At 43.1% G+C, this 21,134-nt stretch overlaps 5 protein-coding genes across 5 annotated transcripts; 2 read left to right on the top strand and 3 right to left on the bottom strand.

Annotated features, from left to right (window-relative positions):
* Positions 1 to 375: 375 nt before the first annotated feature.
* Positions 376 to 1,309, bottom strand: LOC134934958 (histone H1C-like). Its single transcript, XM_063930279.1, has one exon. It carries the CDS (start codon positions 1,030 to 1,032, stop codon positions 376 to 378), a length of 657 nt encoding a protein of 218 aa, XP_063786349.1. The 5' UTR covers positions 1,033 to 1,309.
* A 6,653-nt stretch (positions 1,310 to 7,962) lies between these two features.
* LOC134934438 (histone H2A type 1-like) lies at positions 7,963 to 8,355 on the bottom strand. Its single transcript, XM_063929879.1, has one exon. It carries the CDS (start codon positions 8,353 to 8,355, stop codon positions 7,963 to 7,965), a length of 393 nt encoding a protein of 130 aa, XP_063785949.1.
* A 399-nt stretch (positions 8,356 to 8,754) lies between these two features.
* Positions 8,755 to 9,135, top strand: LOC134934957 (histone H2B 1.1). Its single transcript, XM_063930278.1, has one exon. It carries the CDS (start codon positions 8,755 to 8,757, stop codon positions 9,133 to 9,135), a length of 381 nt encoding a protein of 126 aa, XP_063786348.1.
* A 1,424-nt stretch (positions 9,136 to 10,559) lies between these two features.
* On the top strand, positions 10,560 to 10,871 carry LOC134934437 (histone H4). Its single transcript, XM_063929878.1, has one exon. It carries the CDS (start codon positions 10,560 to 10,562, stop codon positions 10,869 to 10,871), a length of 312 nt encoding a protein of 103 aa, XP_063785948.1.
* A 1,087-nt stretch (positions 10,872 to 11,958) lies between these two features.
* On the bottom strand, positions 11,959 to 12,627 carry LOC134934956 (histone H1C-like). The gene has a single exon (XM_063930277.1). It carries the CDS (start codon positions 12,613 to 12,615, stop codon positions 11,959 to 11,961), a length of 657 nt encoding a protein of 218 aa, XP_063786347.1. The 5' UTR covers positions 12,616 to 12,627.
* Positions 12,628 to 21,134: the final 8,507 nt, after the last annotated feature.

Here is a 21,134-nt window from a genome sequence, read left to right as displayed (position 1 = left end):
AAGTGCAAACAAACATTAAATTGATACTTGCTTTTCAGCAGCTACCCTGCAGACTGTTCACCACAGGGAATGGTGAGTGTTCGAGTACACAGGAAGGAAGCATGCCGCTATTGTGAGCGGCCTGAGGTAGGAAGCAGGACATCCAGGTATTATTTCCCGATCAGTCTTGCTACAGTAGCGCTAATAAATAACCCTGCGTTACCTATCAATAAGCAACCAAAAATCCCACGGAGACACTGCTGAACTGTAACGTAATGTAGTGACTCAATATCTGTACGCCGTGCGCCTACAGCTCTGCCGGGACAGGGTGGGTGGCTCTGAAAAGAGCCTTTGGGGGGATAACAAGGAAGCGAGGCTGCTACGGCGGCTCTTCCATCACTTCTTGGCCGCAGCTTTCTTGGGCTTAGCTACCTTCTTGGCCGGGCTTTTGGCGGCTTTGGGCTTCGCCGCCTTCTTGGCCGGACTCTTGGCTGCTTTGGGCTTCGCCGCCTTCTTGGCCGGACTCTTGGCCGCTTTCTTGGGCTTCGCGGCTTTAGGCTTCTTTGGGCTTTTGGCAGCAGCCGCTTTTGTGGGTTTCTTCACCTTCTTGGGGCTCTTGGCTGCACTCGGAGCTCTCTTGGGCTTCTTCGGGGACTTGGCCACTTTCTTTGCCGCTGGTTTCTTGGGCTTCAGGGCGGCCTTCTTGCTCTCCAGCTGATTCTTATTGAGCTTGAAGGAGCCGGAAGCTCCGGTGCCTTTCACTTGGGTGAGAGTTCCTTTGGTCACCAATCCTTTCACCCCCACTTTGATGCGACTGTTATTCTTCTCCACATCGTAGCCTCCGGCAGCCAGAGCCTTCTTCAGGGCGGCAAGAGAAACTCCACTGCGCTCCTTGGAGGCGGCCACGGCCTTTAAGATCAGCTCGGAAACGCTGGGCCCGGAAGACTTGCCGCTTTTCTTGGCTCCCCCTGCAGCTTTCTTCGGCTGCCTCTTCTTTTTGGCTGCGCCCTCTGACGGCGGGACAGCGGCGACGGCTGGTGCAGTTTCTGCCATGTTAGCTCAACGTCACTTTAACCAACAAATGGTAATACAGCACAAGCCGCTCTCTGACGTCTTTTATATACGGTGCCTGCTGTGCTGTAATTGGCTGCTGAGCCTGGTGCGTTCTGCGCTCTCATTGGCGGAATAAGCAGTCCTTGTAAACCCTTCCCTGTCTGAGTGTAAGGGGAAATCTGCCCTCACCTTGTGTTTCCCTAACGCAGAAAAAGAGTCTTTTATTGGGCATGAGAAAAGCAGCGTGCAGCCTCTCTGCACCACACCAGTACTCCAAGGTCTCCCCTAGGCCTATACGGCCATTGCTAGCCTAGGCGCTGCAAAGAGACCCAGGAACAGCCCCTGTCAGCTTACTTACACCAAGCTGGATCTGTCCAGCATGTAACACATCTGTACTTTTCTGCGAGGCTAAAACGTCTGATTGGGGCATTTTTCTGTCCCCCTGGCACTACATGTAACGAAGGTGATCTGGGGTTCAGTCTGTGCAGGGGATGCACCATTTTCAAAGACATAAAGGTGATGGCTGGGCTCCTGTACACCCGGGTGGCTAGCACAGGCAGGTTGCCTCACAACGTATTGGCAGTCTTGTTTAGGAACTCTAGTTACTGTGACAAAAGAGAGATACCCAGCATAGTCAGCCACAGGTTAACCCTGCTTGTGTGAGATTCTCCCCGTCGTGTAGAATGTTGGTGGGATTTTCCCCAAATGTTTATAAAATGACCCATACAGACATGAATGTATATTTATGCAAGATCGGTGTGTCAGAGTGAGGGCAATGGTGATCTGTTCCCATTACCATTCCTCTTTTAAAAATGCCAAAGTATGAGACTTTGTCATTTTTAAAAGAGGACATCGGAACTTTCCTAAAAATAGAGGGAAACAGTAGGAATATTTGGGAACATTGGGGGGGGGGGGGGTGGATACAGGAATAATAGAGAGGAAGGTATAGTGGGACAAGTAGAGAGACCTCTTGTAATTGAGCTAGGTGAGAGGAAGGGAAGAAACGAGGAAAAACAGGGGTAGGAGGAAGGAGGAAGAAGAAGAAGATATATATTGTTACATGGCAACTACTGATTGCAGAGTAAAAAAGTGGATGCTATTTTCGGCATATCAATGGATGATAGACATGTTTGCACACAATAGTTCTGGGAAATAAAATAAAATGATGACGCTTGCAGAATAAGATGAGAGACAACAGTCACCTGAGGAGCAATGGTTCAACTAATCTTACGTTTTCAAATGTACTACCGTGATAAAAGCAGTTGCTGCAGCTTCAGCACTGAACCTCACTGTTGGATAGCAGGCGAAAGATATGCAGAGACCACGAGGCTGAATGTCTAGAGCAGGCATTCCCATCCATGGTCCTCTAGGCACACCAACAGTGCAGGTTTTAGTGATATCCAGGCTGCAGCACAGATGGTTAAATCAAAATAACTGAGCTACTAATTAAGTCACCTGTGGTGAAGCATGGATATCACTAAAACCTGCACTGTTAGTGTGCCTTGAGGACCGTGGTTGGGAATGCCTGGTCTGGAGAAAAGGCGGCTGCGGAACGGAGCATCAGAACCTCTGGGGGAAACATTGGGGGTAATTCCAAGTTGATCGCAGCAGGACATTTTTAGCAGTTGGGCAAAACCATGTACACTGCAGGTGGGGCAGATATAACATTTGCAGAGAGAGTTAGATTTGGGTGTGGTGTGTTCAATCTGCAATCTAAATTGCAGTGTACAAATAACGCAGCCAGTATTTTCTCTGCACAAAAACAAAATAACCCACCCAAACCTAACTGTCTCTGCAAATGTTATATCTGCCCCACCTGCAGTGCACATGGTTTTGCCCAACTGCAAAAAATGTCCTGCTGCGATCAACTTGGAATTACCCCCTTTGTGTCAGCAGAGATCCACTGTGGATGCAAAGTTGTGAGAAGAAGGGCAACGCAGATTAACAGACCAGAGTTCAACTGCATTGACCAGTGATGGAAAGCACAGATATAGACTAGGGCAGGTCAAGAGCAGTGTTGAGAGAAGATGATCGCCATAGAGGAATGGAAGGCACATGAGGATGGACGTGAGATGTGGACAAACAGAGTTGATGACTGCAAAATGGAGGGCGTGGGCCAGCAGCAAGTACCATCAAGGTCTGAACCTCACCCCCAACCAATGATGGCAGGCTGGAGTAGGGCACTAGAGCGGTGGGAGTCTGCATAGAAACTCCAGAGCAGGTAGGGGGACCACGGAGCTGGATCTGTGCCACACCAGTGGCTTTCTGCGTCTCCAAGGATGGTAGAAAAATAAATAAATAAATATATACATACATAAAAACTGACCCAGTTGAAGAGGCGGGAAGGCCCTGTTCCATCTTACTATGGAATGTGCGCATTGATTACATGTTTCCCCATATTACTAATTATTTCTCAGCGGTAAGTAATAGCACAATGAGGAGTCATGGGTAGTGGCACACTCACATTGGAGCAGACATTGTTGGCGTGGTGCACCATCAGAAGAGGTGAGTGATTGTTATTGAATTAGGTTTGTTTTTATTATTATTTCACATAAACTATGATAGATATATATTGTCCTTAAATCCCTATGGTCCCATTTAAGAGCCTAAACTCTATTATTTTATCATAAATATAACTTTTCTCAATTCTTTTAAAGTGCAAGGTTTTTTTTTCAATAGCAAGCAAAATGGATATAAATGAGATACATATGCATAAATACAAATTCAGTGATTATAGTAGAACAATAAGGTTCTGTTTTTATTTTTTATTTTTTTTATTTCGTTTCCAGTGAGTAGTAGAAAAGCCCCTTTATATAATCCAAATCTACAGTAGCCTTGTGTTTTCTTCATGCAATGTCCCAGACATATAAGGTTTAGCTTGTGGTCCTGCAAATCATTAACTCCCTTAGACTGCATGATACTGACCTCGGAAAACATACGGGAGGCCCGCATTTGGGATGACTGTGGTCAGAAGACCATCAGCGGCATCCCGATGCTGAGAATCACGACAGGGGAGAGGTAAGTATAATAACCCTCACCTTCTCCTTAGTTCCTAAACATATCCCTCCTGTAGCCTAAACCTACCCCCCTTCTTTGTTCCTAACCCTAACACTCCCTCCCCACATCCTAACCCTCCCCTCCCACAGCCTATCTCTAACCCTGCCACTATTGCCTAACCACAACCTAACCTCCTGCAGTCGAACCCTAACACTCCCCATCTTACTTACATTCACGATTTTGACCACAGTTCCCCCAGTACTGCAACCATTTAAAAGAGAAACATTGTAGTGTGTGTGTGTGTGTGTGTGTGTGTGTGTGTTTTATTTGTAGGGGGGTGGTAGTGGAAGTAGGGTGGACAACAGGAGGAGACAGTAGGAATAAGGGGGACGTAGAAATAGGAGGGTATGAGTAAAGTGTGAGGGATGGGAGAAATGAGGTGAAAAATAAGGGTGATGAAGGGAAAAAGTTGGAACAGGGAGAAGAGTAGTGTAAGATAAGAAAAGGGAGGAGATAATCGGAGATGGGAAGAAAAGGCAGAAGGAGGAATAGATAAAGATTGGACAAATGAGTGGAATGTAAAAATAAAAGGCAGAATTAAAGTGACGAGACACAAAGGGTTATCAATGGGACATGGGAGGAACAAGGAGAAGAATCGGCGAATCAGGAGCAGATGAAAAGGTGTGGAAGAGGACAAAAAAAATGAACACAACTGCTAGCCAGCAGGCAAATGGCAGGCCAAGATCAAAGATAACGGTCACCCGAGGAGTGGAGCAATGGTGCAACAAAGTTATTTAGATGCATTGCTGTGCCACAAGCAATTGTACTTAAGCATGAGAAAGTTGCTCAACATGGAGCATTGCATTTCATGTATGCACACCATATGAAAGTAACTTCTGGACCATAAGGCTGAATTCATGGACCAGATCCCACTGGTCATCTGTCAACCGGATTAATGGAACCTCTTCTTAAAGTATGTGGGTTTCCTGAGATGACTCCTTTCAATTCCACATATCACTGTGATAAAACATTTGTGCTGTGTAATGTTCTTGGTTATCTTCAAGGTGTTTCTAGCTCACATTTCGGTATATGCCACCCAGTTGATGCAATTGTGTGGAACGATGGGTGGAAGATCCACAGTCATTGAAAAGAGATGAGATCCTGGATCTCGTCTTAAAGAAGCAATTTCTGATACAATTGGCTATGGAAATCGGAGAGTGGATGGCTGACCACAAATCATCCACCTATCCAACCAAACTATAGCAGCCACAATGTAAGGCAATCCAAGTGAGCTGGCAAATCAAAGCAGGTACTTCCACTTTTATCAATCCTGCCAACTGTAACGCTGTGGGCCTATTCTTGGGTGTAGGATCTATAATGACCTGGTGCCATGTTGTCAGGATGACCCTTAATCTCTGCCAGAAGAGATGCCCTAGGTGAAGGGCATCATTTTTTTTAAGTAGTAGCATGAATAAGAGGAATATTCATGCTACCATCGATCTGGAATGATTTTTTTACGTTAAACATTTTTGATTGTTTCCAGACATTATCACATACAGTGTATACTTTTTTATGCGATGTATTTAACAGCAATAATTTACATTTTCGTGTGGTACATATACAAACGGGTATTTCAATGAGTTCCAATACAATTTGATAGATAGATAGATAGATAGATAGATAATTGCTATGTCACATAAATTCAGTTGAATATATACTGGTTTTAAATCTGTTTATTCCTCAGAGTCTTACATTCGATTAATTACCATAAATACAACTTTTAACAGATGTTTTAAAGTTTATTTTTATACATTCGATTAATTACCATAAATACAACTTTTAACAGATGTTTTAAAGTTTATTTTTACAAGAACAATTGAAATGAATATACAATAGTTAAATGGGCATACAGGAAAAAAAAAACCCAGTAATAAAATAAAACAATAAGGGTATTGCTATGCAGGGCCTTTAGTACTTTATAGGATTTTAATTTCCTCTGAGTAGATGTAGAACCCCCTTTGAAACTAAATATATAGCCTTATATTCTCTTCATGTAGTTTAGCAGATTCACGAGGTTGAGGTTGCGGTCTAAGTTGATACTTTTGCTCAGATTGTATCCAGCAATGTTTCAATAGAGTAGTTACAATTGTATCATACTATAATACTGTTTCCCATTAGTATCATATCGTTTCTCACACACGCAGGAGTTCTGACTACATTAAAGTGAGCAGCTTTAGATTTAACATTCATGTTTTAATGATCAAATGATTATTTTATTTTATACGCCACTGTTTTGATCTAAGCTGTGCTGCTTTTGCTGTTGTTGTTTGCTAGTTTACCTGCCATCCCATATTATCATTTCCCTGGTATTAGGGCTTGTAAGGATTATATTCTGTACACACAATATATATATATATATATATATATATATATATTTTTTTTTTTTTTATCCCCGGCTATTGCAGCTATTCAGCAGCACTGTGTGTGATTACGTTTGGTATATGTGTACTGGGGCCGGGGCTGCTATACCGTGAAAAGACCTCGAGGCCGGGCCGTTAGAAACTTCACATAAACAATAGAGGAAACAGAAATTCTTGGCGGGCTTTATGAAACTTACAGCTTCTTCACCGAAACCAACCAGGATGAAGGGCGTGTTTAACTCATCAAATCACAAAGCAGCTCTGTGCATAAATACAGTTGTTGCCGGCTGTTGGCTATTCAGTCTTTTTTCTACTTGGTAGAAGTCAGATCTGTGTGGAAATATGGCCAGGACCAAGCAGACCGCCCGCAAATCTACAGGAGGGAAAGCTCCCCGCAAGCAGCTGGCAACGAAAGCTGCCCGGAAGAGCGCCCCAGCTACCGGCGGCGTGAAGAAACCTCACCGCTATCGTCCTGGAACTGTTGCTCTTCGCGAGATCCGCCGGTATCAGAAATCCACTGAGCTGCTGATCCGCAAGCTGCCCTTCCAGCGTCTGGTGCGTGAGATCGCCCAGGACTTCAAGACTGACCTGCGCTTCCAGAGCTCCGCCGTCATGGCCCTACAAGAGGCCAGCGAGGCTTATCTGGTGGGGCTGTTCGAGGACACCAACCTGTGCGCCATCCACGCCAAGAGGGTGACCATCATGCCCAAAGACATCCAGCTGGCCCGCAGGATCCGAGGGGAGAGGGCATAGAAACTCGGCACTCCTATACACGCAACAACCCAAAGGCTCTTTTCAGAGCCACCAAGTCTTTCTAAACGAGCTGCAGCATAAGTCACCCCTCAGTGTCAGAGTAACAGGATGCGGATGAATCCTCCGCTCTCCACCCATAGCAGCTTCAAATGACAGGCCAAGTCTATGAAGTTTACATATATAATACGATAAGCAAGCCGCAAAGTGAATAATGGAATGTTGACTATCAAAAATAATTAAATATCTGGACGGGCTGGTTCACCCGACAGTACATTGTTACTAGTGTTCCGCCTAGATTCCCTTGTAAAATTGTTTTCTTCAGCTGGGATAAGAGGATATTGCTCTCAATTATCAAATATTTGTATGTAATGCAGCTGTTTTCATCCTAGCTTTGTTACGTCACACGGAGAGAGAATATGGTTTCTCTCCTTATATACTTTACACGGATCAGCTTCCCACTCCTATAAGCGGAAGGGGCCTCATTTGCAGCATGCAGTTATTGCAAAGGGAATATTCAGACTATCTTTAGATTTCACCACAACAGACCAGGGCTCCTAAAGGGTAAGGGAGCGTCTATACCTTTAGCGGTTGTATGGACGGGATGTGGAGATGAAAGCGCGGCTAGCCCGTCAGATATCGCTACAACACAAGCAATGACAGTACACACAGCTCTCCTGGGAAGACGTGGGTGGCTCTGAAAAGAGCCTTTGTGTTGTGTGTCGGGTACATCGTTTCGGTGGTGGAAGCTGCCAGCCTCACATTACTTGCTCTTGGCCGGTTTGTGGCTCTCGGTCTTCTTGGGCAGCAGCACGGCCTGGATGTTGGGCAGAACGCCTCCCTGGGCGATGGTCACCCCACCGAGCAGCTTGTTGAGCTCTTCGTCGTTGCGCACAGCCAGCTGCAGGTGGCGGGGGATGATGCGGGTCTTCTTGTTGTCGCGGGCGGCGTTTCCGGCGAGCTCCAGGATCTCAGCCGTCAGATACTCCAGCACCGCGGCCAGATAGACCGGGGCACCGGCTCCCACTCGCTCAGCATAGTTTCCTTTCCTCAGCAGACGGTGAACGCGACCGACTGGGAACTGGAGACCGGCCCGGGATGAGCGAGTCTTGGCCTTAGCCCGGGTCTTGCCGCCTTGTTTGCCTCTGCCGGACATGTTCAGTTCACAAAACAAATAATTCCTTCTAACAAACTGAGAGAAAATGTGAACCTGTAATACCGCCCTCCTCCTATATATACACTCAGAGTGGGTCTACCGCGTGCTCTGTGATTGGTTTGCTTACAAATGAACCAATGCAGCTCGAGTTTATCCACAGACCAATCCGCAATATGTAGTGTGTGTGTGTGTGTGTGTGTGGGGGGGGGGGGGGGGGGGGTGTTAGCTACCACTCAGCGTCACGTGACACTTTTACCCTATACTTAGCTTATACTTACCCTACACTTTTACCAGAAGCGTTGAAGCCTCATTTGCATAAGATGCCTATAAATAGAGCAAACCCGGGCGGTGTACGGCACAGACTCTCCCTGCTGTGTGTAGAAGAAGTGAGTGGTGGAAATGCCTGAACCAGCAAAGTCCGCGCCGGCGCCCAAGAAGGGCTCAAAGAAGGCCGTAACCAAGACCCAGAAGAAAGATGGAAAGAAGCGTAGGAAGAGCAGGAAGGAGAGTTACGCCATCTACGTGTACAAGGTGCTGAAGCAGGTGCACCCTGACACCGGCATCTCCTCCAAGGCTATGGGCATCATGAACTCCTTTGTCAATGACATTTTTGAGCGCATTGCGGGGGAAGCTTCCCGCCTGGCTCACTACAACAAGCGCTCCACCATCACCTCCCGGGAGATCCAGACCGCCGTACGCCTGCTGCTGCCGGGAGAGTTGGCCAAGCACGCCGTGTCCGAGGGCACCAAGGCCGTCACCAAGTACACCAGCGCCAAGTAATCTCCCCTTCCTCTCCCACACGAACACAAAGGCTCTTTTAAGAGCCACCCATCTCCTCGCTAATCGGGCTGTAACTTATTATTTGCGCTGTGTCCTGTCTCCCTGAATTTGACTGAATCACAGTAATCTAGGCTGTGTTGTAGTTTCTTCATTCCTTATACATGTGCATCTTGTTAGTCGGATGCTGGGGAACTCCCCTCTAGTGTGCGAGCTAGTACAGGAGACCCCCCCCTGTTGATGATTACTGCGTGCAAAGCGGCATTCTCTCCGCTCTCATGTACTGTAAAACACGTTCCAGACGTAGATCAGATTTCTACAGAACTCGTCAAAGCTACAGATGCCAGGGCTTCTAAAAAGCCAGAGAGCAGCAGAAACACTGCCCGTGTAGTTGCTGTGTGACTAGCACATAATTTTCTGTCTGGCTCAAGTGATACAAACTGGATTGTTACATTGTTAATATCGCTACTACTGTATCATAATCTTGATAAGCAGGTGGTTAAAAGTCGGTCTTCAAGATGACCTGTGTTACTATGATATCGTTGCAAAAGTAACAACGGGATGCAAACTGCGGTGCCCCTGCTTGTACCTAGTCCATTATGACATCACACAGCAGGGTTCCCGTTTAGGCGCACACGTACCAGTTATGCTCGTTGCTGTAAAAACGGCTTCAATGGTTATTTGAGGAGTAGTAGTGATCCGGGTCGCAATGTGGCTGAGCGCTAAGGTACGGTTCAGCTGACCCAATTGACATACTATTATTATTTACACCTAATATACAATATTATGAGACGGCGAGAGAACATAGCTGATACGCTGGCGCTCGCTAATTAGAGATCGAAGCGAACCGAGCCTGGGTGCCAGGAATACTTGTAGCGAGGGACACATCAGAAGCGGCATGCCATTGGGGGAGTGTTCCCCTACCAGGATTTGAATTGTCCACTCCGGTTAACTTGTTTTGACCCGCCGAATTTAGCTCGTCTCTCATTGGGCCAGTCCGATGAATCGCGCTCCTAGCCCAAGGCGCTGGTGTGGGTCCGACTTAATAGTGATAAACACTATATATGTATTTGGAAAATATATTATTTATCATTTCAGGGAGAATGAAATGTCACTACTTTTCGTTAATTGACTATAGGTGTAAAACCTTCTTTTCCTATTTTACCCTAGAAATGTGGGATCAAATGGATACAATTTTTTTTTTTTTTTTTTTAACATTTATATATCTGTTCACGGAAATGAATAGAGATGACGAAGAGAAAGCTGCCACTGTCCTGCGGTGTGCTAAGTCAGAAAAGGCGGACTACCCAGGTCTCCTCCTCTCCGAGTTCTAAGTCCCCCATCAGGTCCGCCCTTCCTCTTAATAAAGGGCTGCTGTGAGGCGATCAACTCATTCTTACTGATTGCAACTCGCAAGCTGTTTGAAGATGTCAGGAAGAGGCAAAGGTGGTAAGGGACTCGGGAAAGGAGGCGCTAAGCGCCACAGGAAGGTGCTGCGGGACAACATCCAGGGCATCACGAAGCCAGCCATTCGCCGTCTCGCTCGCAGAGGTGGCGTGAAGCGCATTTCTGGCCTCATCTACGAGGAGACCCGTGGGGTGCTGAAGGTCTTTCTAGAGAATGTGATCCGGGACGCCGTCACTTACACCGAGCACGCCAAGAGGAAGACTGTGACCGCTATGGATGTGGTCTATGCTCTCAAGCGCCAGGGCCGCACTCTGTATGGTTTTGGAGGTTAAGATCTGGCTCCTCTTTGGCTGATCTCCTTTCCCGAAACACGCTAACAAAAGGCCCTTTTAAGGGCCACCTACAGTACTCCTGAAATGAGCTTTATGAACATGCTGCTTTTCGAGGGAAGCGTATTGTTAGTCAGATCCACAATACTAACGATAGAAATACACTTCTTTCCCATCTACAAAGTCTCGCTGGATATTCAAATATAAGACGCCAGAAGTTGCCATTTACAATGCATAGACCATATATATCTAGAATTCTAGTCAATCTGGAATGGAAAAAGGCAGCAGCATAATTGCCTCTGTCCATTTGGATGATGCCTCCTTGTGTCCGGGTGGAATCGGTTCGATATTGTTTTATGAAAAATTCTGAAGGATGTAGGTGTAATATACCGTGCATAGCGTGCGCAGGAGGTGCTGTAGCGGGGTACTCTTGAAAAGATGTTGAGTTAAAACGTAACTTGTATTATAACGATGACATGCTGACACAATACATGTCCTAAAATTCAAGCATAGGGTATTAAGGCACAGCTGTGAATGTTTCTCCAAGTGTAGTTTATATATAATTCTGTTACAACGACCTCTTGAACAATTAATAAGTAGGGAAGCTTACTAGCCAACTACTCTGATAGAAACTGCACAGAACTATTTGTCTCTACTGGAGGTTCTCTTTCTGGTAAAGCAGTCTCCCTGTTATTGTGTAGCTAGTGTTCTCAGAAAGTGCAAACAAACATTAAATTGATACTTGCTTTTCAGCAGCTACCCTGCAGACTGTTCACCACAGGGAATGGTGAGTGTTCGAGTACACAGGAAGGAAGCATGCCGCTATTGTGAGCGGCCTGAGGTAGGAAGCAGGACATCCAGGTATTATTTCCCGATCAGTCTTGCTACAGTAGCGCTAATAAATAACCCTGCGTTACCTATCAATAAGCAACCAAAAATCCCACGGAGACACTGCTGAACTGTAACGTAATGTAGTGACTCAATATCTGTACGCCGTGCGCCTACAGCTCTGCCGGGACAGGGTGGGTGGCTCTGAAAAGAGCCTTTGGGGGGATAACAAGGAAGCGAGGCTGCTACGGCGGCTCTTCCATCACTTCTTGGCCGCAGCTTTCTTGGGCTTAGCTACCTTCTTGGCCGGGCTTTTGGCGGCTTTGGGCTTCGCCGCCTTCTTGGCCGGACTCTTGGCTGCTTTGGGCTTCGCCGCCTTCTTGGCCGGACTCTTGGCCGCTTTCTTGGGCTTCGCGGCTTTAGGCTTCTTTGGGCTTTTGGCAGCAGCCGCTTTTGTGGGTTTCTTCACCTTCTTGGGGCTCTTGGCTGCACTCGGAGCTCTCTTGGGCTTCTTCGGGGACTTGGCCACTTTCTTTGCCGCTGGTTTCTTGGGCTTCAGGGCGGCCTTCTTGCTCTCCAGCTGATTCTTATTGAGCTTGAAGGAGCCGGAAGCTCCGGTGCCTTTCACTTGGGTGAGAGTTCCTTTGGTCACCAATCCTTTCACCCCCACTTTGATGCGACTGTTATTCTTCTCCACATCGTAGCCTCCGGCAGCCAGAGCCTTCTTCAGGGCGGCAAGAGAAACTCCACTGCGCTCCTTGGAGGCGGCCACGGCCTTTAAGATCAGCTCGGAAACGCTGGGCCCGGAAGACTTGCCGCTTTTCTTGGCTCCCCCTGCAGCTTTCTTCGGCTGCCTCTTCTTTTTGGCTGCGCCCTCTGACGGCGGGACAGCGGCGACGGCTGGTGCAGTTTCTGCCATGTTAGCTCAACGTCACTCTAACCAACAAATGGTAATACAGCACAAGCCGCTCTCTGACGTCTTTTATATACGGTGCCTGCTGTGCTGTAATTGGCTGCTGAGCCTGGTGCGTTCTGCGCTCTCATTGGCGGAATAAGCAGTCCTTGTAAACCCTTCCCTGTCTGAGTGTAAGGGGAAATCTGCCCTCACCTTGTGTTTCCCTAACGCAGAAAAAGAGTCTTTTATTGGGCATGAGAAAAGCAGCGTGCAGCCTCTCTGCACCACACCAGTACTCCAAGGTCTCCCCTAGGCCTATACGGCCATTGCTAGCCTAGGCGCTGCAAAGAGACCCAGGAACAGCCCCTGTCAGCTTACTTACACCAAGCTGGATCTGTCCAGCATGTAACACATCTGTACTTTTCTGCGAGGCTAAAACGTCTGATTGGGGCATTTTTCTGTCCCCCTGGCACTACATGTAACGAAGGTGATCTGGGGTTCAGTCTGTGCAGGGGATGGTAAAAAACAAAGAAGCGCTGTCATTGAAAGTATTATACAATTTATTAAAAATATATATATATGATAATCACAAAAATAAAACCTGGTATCCTGTAATTTGATAACACAGCATATATAGTATAGCAAGCATCAATACTTATTAGTAGCAGCAAATGATGGACATATTAACAAAATCCCCTAAAACGATATAACCACCTGTGCTTCAGATGGTAATATAGCACTTGTAATTAAAAAAAGGGCTCATTGCTGGGAGCTCCACATGTGGGTTAATTAGACGTATAGGCTCATAAGATGATTTTATGGATTTAAAAGTCCATCCGTGGTGTGAATATAAACAGTTCACCTTTGTTTTGTCCACTTTATAATATCTGCTCCCAATACTTATTCCGTATTTTAGAAAAGGCTTTTTACGGGTGATTTTAATTAGCACAATTCCGTGCACAGCACAATGACATTTAAGCATGGAACGCTATTTTGACTGTCTCGTATTGTGCTTACCCCAGCCTCTGCTGATTGCAATTATTCGGTATTTCCTTTGAAAATGTTGGGCGCCGGCTGCCCACGCCGCTTGACTGCGGCACCGAAGGGATGAAATAAAGCAGAATGTATTGGTGAACTGAACGCTCGGAACCGCTCACTTGCAGTGATATAGCGGGAGCCGTCAGAGACGTGCCTGTAGCTGGAGCCGTTCGAAGACGTGCTTGTAGTCTCTGGTGGTGGAGAGAAGCAGGATACCAGACAGGATACTGGGAGGAATGCTTGACGCGTTTCTCAGCCTCAATCCTGGGGCTGTTTCATCAGAAGTACCGCCTCCAGATCCTTGGGCATTTTTATACTCCTAGCCTCACTAATCATTGATACAGCTGTCTATAAACAATTAAGCAATTAAAAACTGATATAATGAGTGTTTGCAAGCTTCTATTCATATAGCAAGACAATCTAGGGAAATATAAATAATAAAAGGTTTTTATACCTCGCCATTTAAATCATTATACAATATTTAGAATAAATAAATCCAAACAGTGAGGCAGGAGAATTATAACAAAACAATTATTAAAATTTAAATACATAAATATACCTGTGGATGTCTCATAGCCAAATAATTACCATATATTTGTTCTATTAGAATGGTAGTGTCAATAGTCATTAAAATAATACAAAATATATATATATATATGTATATTCCTGATAATATAATTTCTAAAACTTAGATACGCTCTCAAGGGCCAATGGGCTCCTCTAACGATTCTTTAAGGATTTTTTATAACTTCAGGAAAAACAGCAAAGTGGAAAAACATTATTGCATTGATTTTTCAAGAACCCTTAGATATAAATATCCAATTAGATCATATCACGCCTATATGTAAACATATGTGTATAGTATCATACATTTTTTATATATTTTTTATTTTTTTTGAAAAAACATAAAAACTACACCCAATTAGAACTACTGATTAAATGAATGCGGAGCTACCTAACCCAGTATAATATTGGGGGGTCTAGATGATCATTGGGGCTTCGCCAGTCCTTTTCAGAACTTCCTCAATGTTCTAAACTTACTAAACATTATAACCTGAAAATAAAGGGAGAGATAGAACCGAAACTGTGTTTGGAAGTCTGCTAAGGGGGAGAAATAAGGATTTTTTTCTGGAAATGATGGAAAAGGGTAGTGCACCTGGGATGCCTATCTATAGCCTCTATTCACACAATTAAATATTGTTGAGCTCGATAGTATCATTCAGGCCCGCAGGAACCATAGTTCCAAGTTTGTAGATCCAAAAGGCCTCCTTTCGGCACAACTTCTTATATCTATCTCCCCCTCTGGTCGATGGGGGGATCTGTTCAATAGCTTGTACTTTAATGTCCTTGAGAATCCCCTTAGGACACAATCCAAAATGACAAGGTAAACTATGTGTTCTATTATCTTTAATAAGAAGCCTCCTATGTTCCAGAAACCGAACATTAAGTGTTCTCGTGGTACGGCCCACATATTGAACCCCACACCCACATGAGATGACATAAATAACATAACATGATTGACAGTTGAGAAAAGATTCTAACTTATATGATTCATTATTGCTAAATGATGTGACGGTATTACATCGATGTGCTGCATGATCACATGTATGGCACCTTGACTTGCCACATCTGAAAAACCCTTTTGGTTTCGGGTTTGACCCCAACCAATTCCCCGTAATCGCCTCTTTAGTGGAATCTGGTCTCAGCATACTTGGTGCTAATTTAAGTTTTAGGCTATCTGCTTTCCTAAAAACAATTTTCCGAGATTCTTGTATATCATTCTTCAAATATTTATCAAGCTTCAAAAGACTATAATTTCTATTAATGATACGTTTAATCTCCATAGCTGATGAATTGTATTTTGTCACAAAGGTCAGGGGATGTTTAGCATTAGTTTTCCTATGTGTTGTAGAATTGGAGGACTTATCTTTCTTAGACACAAGAAGCCCTTTTCTATCCATTAAACTGACTTCTGTAAACGTTTTTTCTAGCAGTTCTTTTGGGTACCCTTGTTTCAAAAAGGATGTAAACATAGCCTCTGCTTGAACAGCATAATCCGCATTATTGGAACAATTCCTGCGAACTCGCATAAATTGGCCCTTGGGTATATTAGCCTTCCAGCTCCTGTGATGGCAACTATCAAAATGAAGATACTTATTACAATCCACATCTTTAATAAAAGTGACAGTATGAAGCTGATTATCAATCACCTTCACCGTGATGTCCAAAAAATTAAGAGTGATATCGCTCACATTGTGTGTGAATTTTAAATTAAATTCATTATTATTAAGATTCTGAACCAAATCCGTGACTGTGGTAAAATCCCCATCCCAAATAATAAATAAATCATCTATATAGCGCCCAAAGAAGACCAAGCTCGCCCCGTGTCCGCCACCCCAAATGTGGCGCTCCTCAAAACGCCCCATGTAGAGGTTGGCAAAGCTCGGGGCGAACTTGGTCCCCATGGCTGTCCCCAGTGACTGCTGGAAAAATTGTGATTCAAACAAAAAATAATTATGTGATAATATGAATTGTATAGATGATAATAAAAAATTACATAACGACTCAGAAACATTCGGATCTTTTTGTAAATAATGTTGCACAGCCAATATCCCCTTCTCATGTGGGATATTGGTGTAAAGTGCTTCCACATCGCATGTTATAATTTTATAAGTATCTTTCCAGACAATCTGATTTATTTTATTCAGAAAGTCGGAAGAATCTCTTAGATAGGATTGAAGAGACGTTACGTAACCTTGGAGATGTGCATCAACAAAAGAAGATAAATTAGTGGTTAGGGAGCCTACACCAGAAATTATAGGTCGACCGGGTGGGGTTGTGATGTGTTTGTGAATCTTGGGTAAATGATAATATATGGGAATAACCGGGTGCAAAGAAAATAAAAAGTGCCATGTATCTTTTGATATAATGCCATCAACAAGAGCTGTATCTAAAAGGGTTTTTAACTCTTTCTGGTAACCCAAGGTGGGGTCAGATGATAGTTTCTTATAAAAAGATATATTATTCAACTGTCTATTAGCTTCAAAAAGATAATCCTTTCTACTTTGTATCACTAGACCTCCGCCTTTATCGGCTTGTCTAAACACCAAATCAGTATCTGCTGTTAGTTTTTTAAGGGCTAATCTTTCCTTCTTGGTAAGATTATCCCCACGAAATTTGCTCTTAATTCCTCTGGACTCTACTTTCTGACATAATTTCCTAAAGTCCTCCATGGTGGAAGAGTAAAAGCTTTCCACAAATGGTCCCTGATATTGGAGAGGATAGAACTCTGATGGTTTTTTAAAAGATATTCCTTTATTATTAACATCATATATCTTTATTGATGTTGGAGGTACTTCAGAACCTTCCACATTTTCAGAGAGTAAAGATTCCAACATTTCCAAAGGAATTTGATCATTGGAATCTAGTACAATGGGGTTCCCTGTGAGTTCTTTTTTATTTAGTTCCTTAATAGCAAAGTACCTCTTACGGCTCAAGGACCTCACAAACCTATTAAGGTCAACAAATAAACCAAACAAATCCGGTTTAGCGGATGGGGCAAATTTAAGGCCCTTTTTGAGCAATGTCATCTCATCCACAGATATAGGTTTATCAGACAGATTGAATACCCCAGTGGGGCTCATCTCCTCCTGGCATTCTTGTTTGGAATTCTTGTTGAACCTCCCTCCTCTACATCCTCTCTTTCTTCTTTTACCTCCTCCCTTCCCCTTTTTCCATTCCAATTTAGTTCGTAGTCCTCCCTTCCTCGCAATTGTGGAGATCTTTGGTGATTGGTGTAGTGACCCTTCTCTAAAAAACGTGATTGTTGTCGAGTGGGTGAAAACTTCCTATTATCACTTCTAAAGGAGGAAGAGGATCCAGAAGCTTGAGATATCTTATCACTAAGTGGTTCAAATCTGTTATGTGTAGAGATCTCTCTGGGTGGGAGGTCTCTTCTATTATTATATTGTCTATGACCTCTTTGTGATGAATCTCTTTGTCTATATTGTTGTTGTCTATATGGACTAGTATTGTATTTCCGGTAACCCCTATTTATGGAATTAAAACGGCCTCTCTTGTTATTTCTAGTTCCAGAAAAATCCCTATGGGACATCTCATGGTTCGGTTCTATTGTTTTTCTATTATATGTGCGAATCTGATCCCTATCATAGTCTTCTTTATCTCGGTACATTTTCTCATCCTTTCTATTAATTAGTTCTTTTTCAAATTCTTCCACTCTGCAGTTGATCCTATTGTCTCTCATCTCAAAACTTGGGTGTTGTGAAAATTTCTTTAGATCTCCGTGGACTTGTTCAATTTCTTTCTGTATTTCTAAGACCCTTTCCGCCCTGTGTTTAATTAATAATTTCATAAGGTTTTTAGAGCAATCATCTAAAGCATTATTCCATTTCTCCATAAATAGTTCATCATCTTTAAATGAGGAGTTCTTAAATATTCTCAAACCTCTTGGAATCAGATCCCTATCCAAATATTTTTGGAGGGTGATCTGATCCCACCAGTGACGGGTTTCAGCTAAACACAATGACTCCATTTTGTTAAATAATTTGAACATATCGTTATTCCCTTCAAAATCAGATCTATCAACATTATCCACGAAATTAACAGTGTATTTACTTCGTCTCTCTAGACGTTCAGAAATACATTTCAATCCTGACATGGTAACTACTGAGCTGCTCACTAATCAGCAAAAAGTTCCAAAATACACAAGAAAAAATAAAACAAGTGAGCGCTAGTAAAATTGGCTATGAGACAACTATACTTTACATTGACTGCAGCTTCTCAATTTGAGGTGCTGAACCTCAAAAAATCATGGACAATGGTAAAAAACAAAGAAGCGCTGTCATTGAAAGTATTATACAATTTATTAAAAATATATATATATGATAATCACAAAAATAAAACCTGGTATCCTGTAATTTGATAACACAGCATATATAGTATAGCAAGCATCAATACTTATTAGTAGCAGCAAATGATGGACATATTAACAAAATCCCCTAAAACGATATAACCACCTGTGCTTCAGATGGTAATATAGCACTTGTAATTAAAAAAAGGGCTCATTGCTGGGAGCTCCACATGTGGGTTAATTAGACGTATAGGCTCATAAGATGATTTTATGGATTTAAAAGTCCATCCGTGGTGTGAATATAAACAGTTCACCTTTGTTTTGTCCACTTTATAATATCTGCTCCCAATACTTATTCCGTATTTTAGAAAAGGCTTTTTACGGGTGATTTTAATTAGCACAATTCCGTGCACAGCACAATGACATTTAAGCATGGAACGCTATTTTGACAGTCTCGTATTGTGCTTACCCCAGCCTCTGCTGATTGCAATTATTCGGTATTTCCTTTGAAAATGTTGGGCGCCGGCTGCCCACACCGCTTGACTGCGGCACCGAAGGGATGAAATAAAGCAGAATGTATTGGTGAACTGAACGCTCGGAACCGCTCACTTGCAGTGATATAGCGGGAGCCGTCAGAGACGTGCCTGTAGCTGGAGCCGTTCGAAGACGTGCTTGTAGTCTCTGGTGGTGGAGAGAAGCAGGATACCAGACAGGATACTGGGAGGAATGCTTGACGCGTTTCTCAGCCTCAATCCTGGGGCTGTTTCATCAGAAGTACCGCCTCCAGATCCTTGGGCATTTTTATACTCCTAGCCTCACTAATCATTGATACAGCTGTCTATAAACAATTAAGCAATTAAAAACTGATATAATGAGTGTTTGCAAGCTTCTATTCATATAGCAAGACAATCTAGGGAAATATAAATAATAAAAGGTTTTTATACCTCGCCATTTAAATCATTATACAATATTTAGAATAAATAAAACCAAACAGTGAGGCAGGAGAATTATAACAAAACAATTATTAAAATTTAAATACATAAATATACCTGTGGATGTCTCATAGCCAAATAATTACCATATATTTGTTCTATTAGAATGGTAGTGTCAATAGTCATTAAAATAATAAAAAATATATATATATATATATATGTATATTCCTGATAATATAATTTCTAAAACTTAGATACGCTCTCAAGGGCCAATGGGCTCCTCTAACGATTCTTTAAGGATTTTTTATAACTTCAGGAAAAACAGCAAAGTGGAAAAACATTATTGCATTGATTTTTCAAGAACCCTTAGATATAAATATCCAATTAGATCATATCACGCCTATATGTAAACATATGTGTATAGTATCATACATTTTTTATATATTTTTTATTTTTTTTTGAAAAAACATAAAAACTACACCCAATTAGAACTACTGATTAAATGAATGCGGAGCTACCTAACCCAGTATAATATTGGGGGGTCTAGATGATCATTGGGGCTTCGCCAGTCCTTTTCAGAACTTCCTCAATGTTCTAAACTTACTAAACATTATAACCTGAAAATAAAGGGAGAGATAGAACCGAAACTGTGTTTGGAAGTCTGCTAAGGGGGAGAAATAAGGATTTTTTTCTGGAAATGATGGAAAAGGGTAGTGCACCTGGGATGCCTATCTATAGCCTCTATTCACACAATTAAATATTGTTGAGCTCGATAGTATCATTCAGGCCCGCAGGAACCATAGTTCCAAGTTTGTAGATCCAAAAGGCCTCCTTTCGGCACAACTTCTTATATCTATCTCCCCCTCTGGTCGATGGGGGGATCTGTTCAATAGCTTGTACTTTAATGTCCTTGAGAATCCCCTTAGGACACAATCCAAAATGACAAGGTAAACTATGTGTTCTATTATCTTTAATAAGAAGCCTCCTATGTTCCAGAAACCGAACATTAAGTGTTCTCGTGGTACGGCCCACATATTGAACCCCACACCCACATGAGATGACATAAATAACATAACATGATTGACAGTTGAGAAAAGATTCTAACTTATATGATTCATTATTGCTAAATGATGTGACGGTATTACATCGATGTGCTGCATGATCACATGTATGGCACCTTGACTTGCCACATCTGAAAAACCCTTTTGGTTTCGGGTTTGACCCCAACCAATTCCCCGTAATCGCCTCTTTAGTGGAATCTGGTCTCAGCATACTTGGTGCTAATTTAAGTTTTAGGCTATCTGCTTTCCTAAAAACAATTTTCCGAGATTCTTGTATATCATTCTTCAAATATTTATCAAGCTTCAAAAGACTATAATTTCTATTAATGATACGTTTAATCTCCATAGCTGATGAATTGTATTTTGTCACAAAGGTCAGGGGATGTTTAGCATTAGTTTTCCTATGTGTTGTAGAATTGGAGGACTTATCTTTCTTAGACACAAGAAGCCCTTTTCTATCCATTAAACTGACTTCTGTAAACGTTTTTTCTAGCAGTTCTTTTGGGTACCCTTGTTTCAAAAAGGATGTAAACATAGCCTCTGCTTGAACAGCATAATCCGCATTATTGGAACAATTCCTGCGAACTCGCATAAATTGGCCCTTGGGTATATTAGCCTTCCAGCTCCTGTGATGGCAACTAT

Source organism: Pseudophryne corroboree, chromosome 6 (genome assembly GCF_028390025.1).
Source record: "Pseudophryne corroboree isolate aPseCor3 chromosome 6, aPseCor3.hap2, whole genome shotgun sequence".
In the NCBI taxonomy this organism is placed as follows: domain Eukaryota; kingdom Metazoa; phylum Chordata; class Amphibia; order Anura; family Myobatrachidae; genus Pseudophryne; species Pseudophryne corroboree.
The sequence above is the reverse complement of the archived record's forward strand: the minus strand, read 5'-3'. Positions and strand labels throughout refer to the sequence as shown.

Excerpts from the sequence above, each read along its gene's own strand:
- LOC134934958 (XM_063930279.1), bottom strand. The coding sequence starts at position 1,032 with ATGGCAGAAACTGCACCAGCCGTCGCCGCTGTCCCGCCGTCAGAGGGC.
- LOC134934438 (XM_063929879.1), bottom strand. The coding sequence starts at position 8,355 with ATGTCCGGCAGAGGCAAACAAGGCGGCAAGACCCGGGCTAAGGCCAAG.
- LOC134934957 (XM_063930278.1), top strand. The coding sequence starts at position 8,755 with ATGCCTGAACCAGCAAAGTCCGCGCCGGCGCCCAAGAAGGGCTCAAAG.
- LOC134934437 (XM_063929878.1), top strand. The coding sequence starts at position 10,560 with ATGTCAGGAAGAGGCAAAGGTGGTAAGGGACTCGGGAAAGGAGGCGCT.
- LOC134934956 (XM_063930277.1), bottom strand. The coding sequence starts at position 12,615 with ATGGCAGAAACTGCACCAGCCGTCGCCGCTGTCCCGCCGTCAGAGGGC.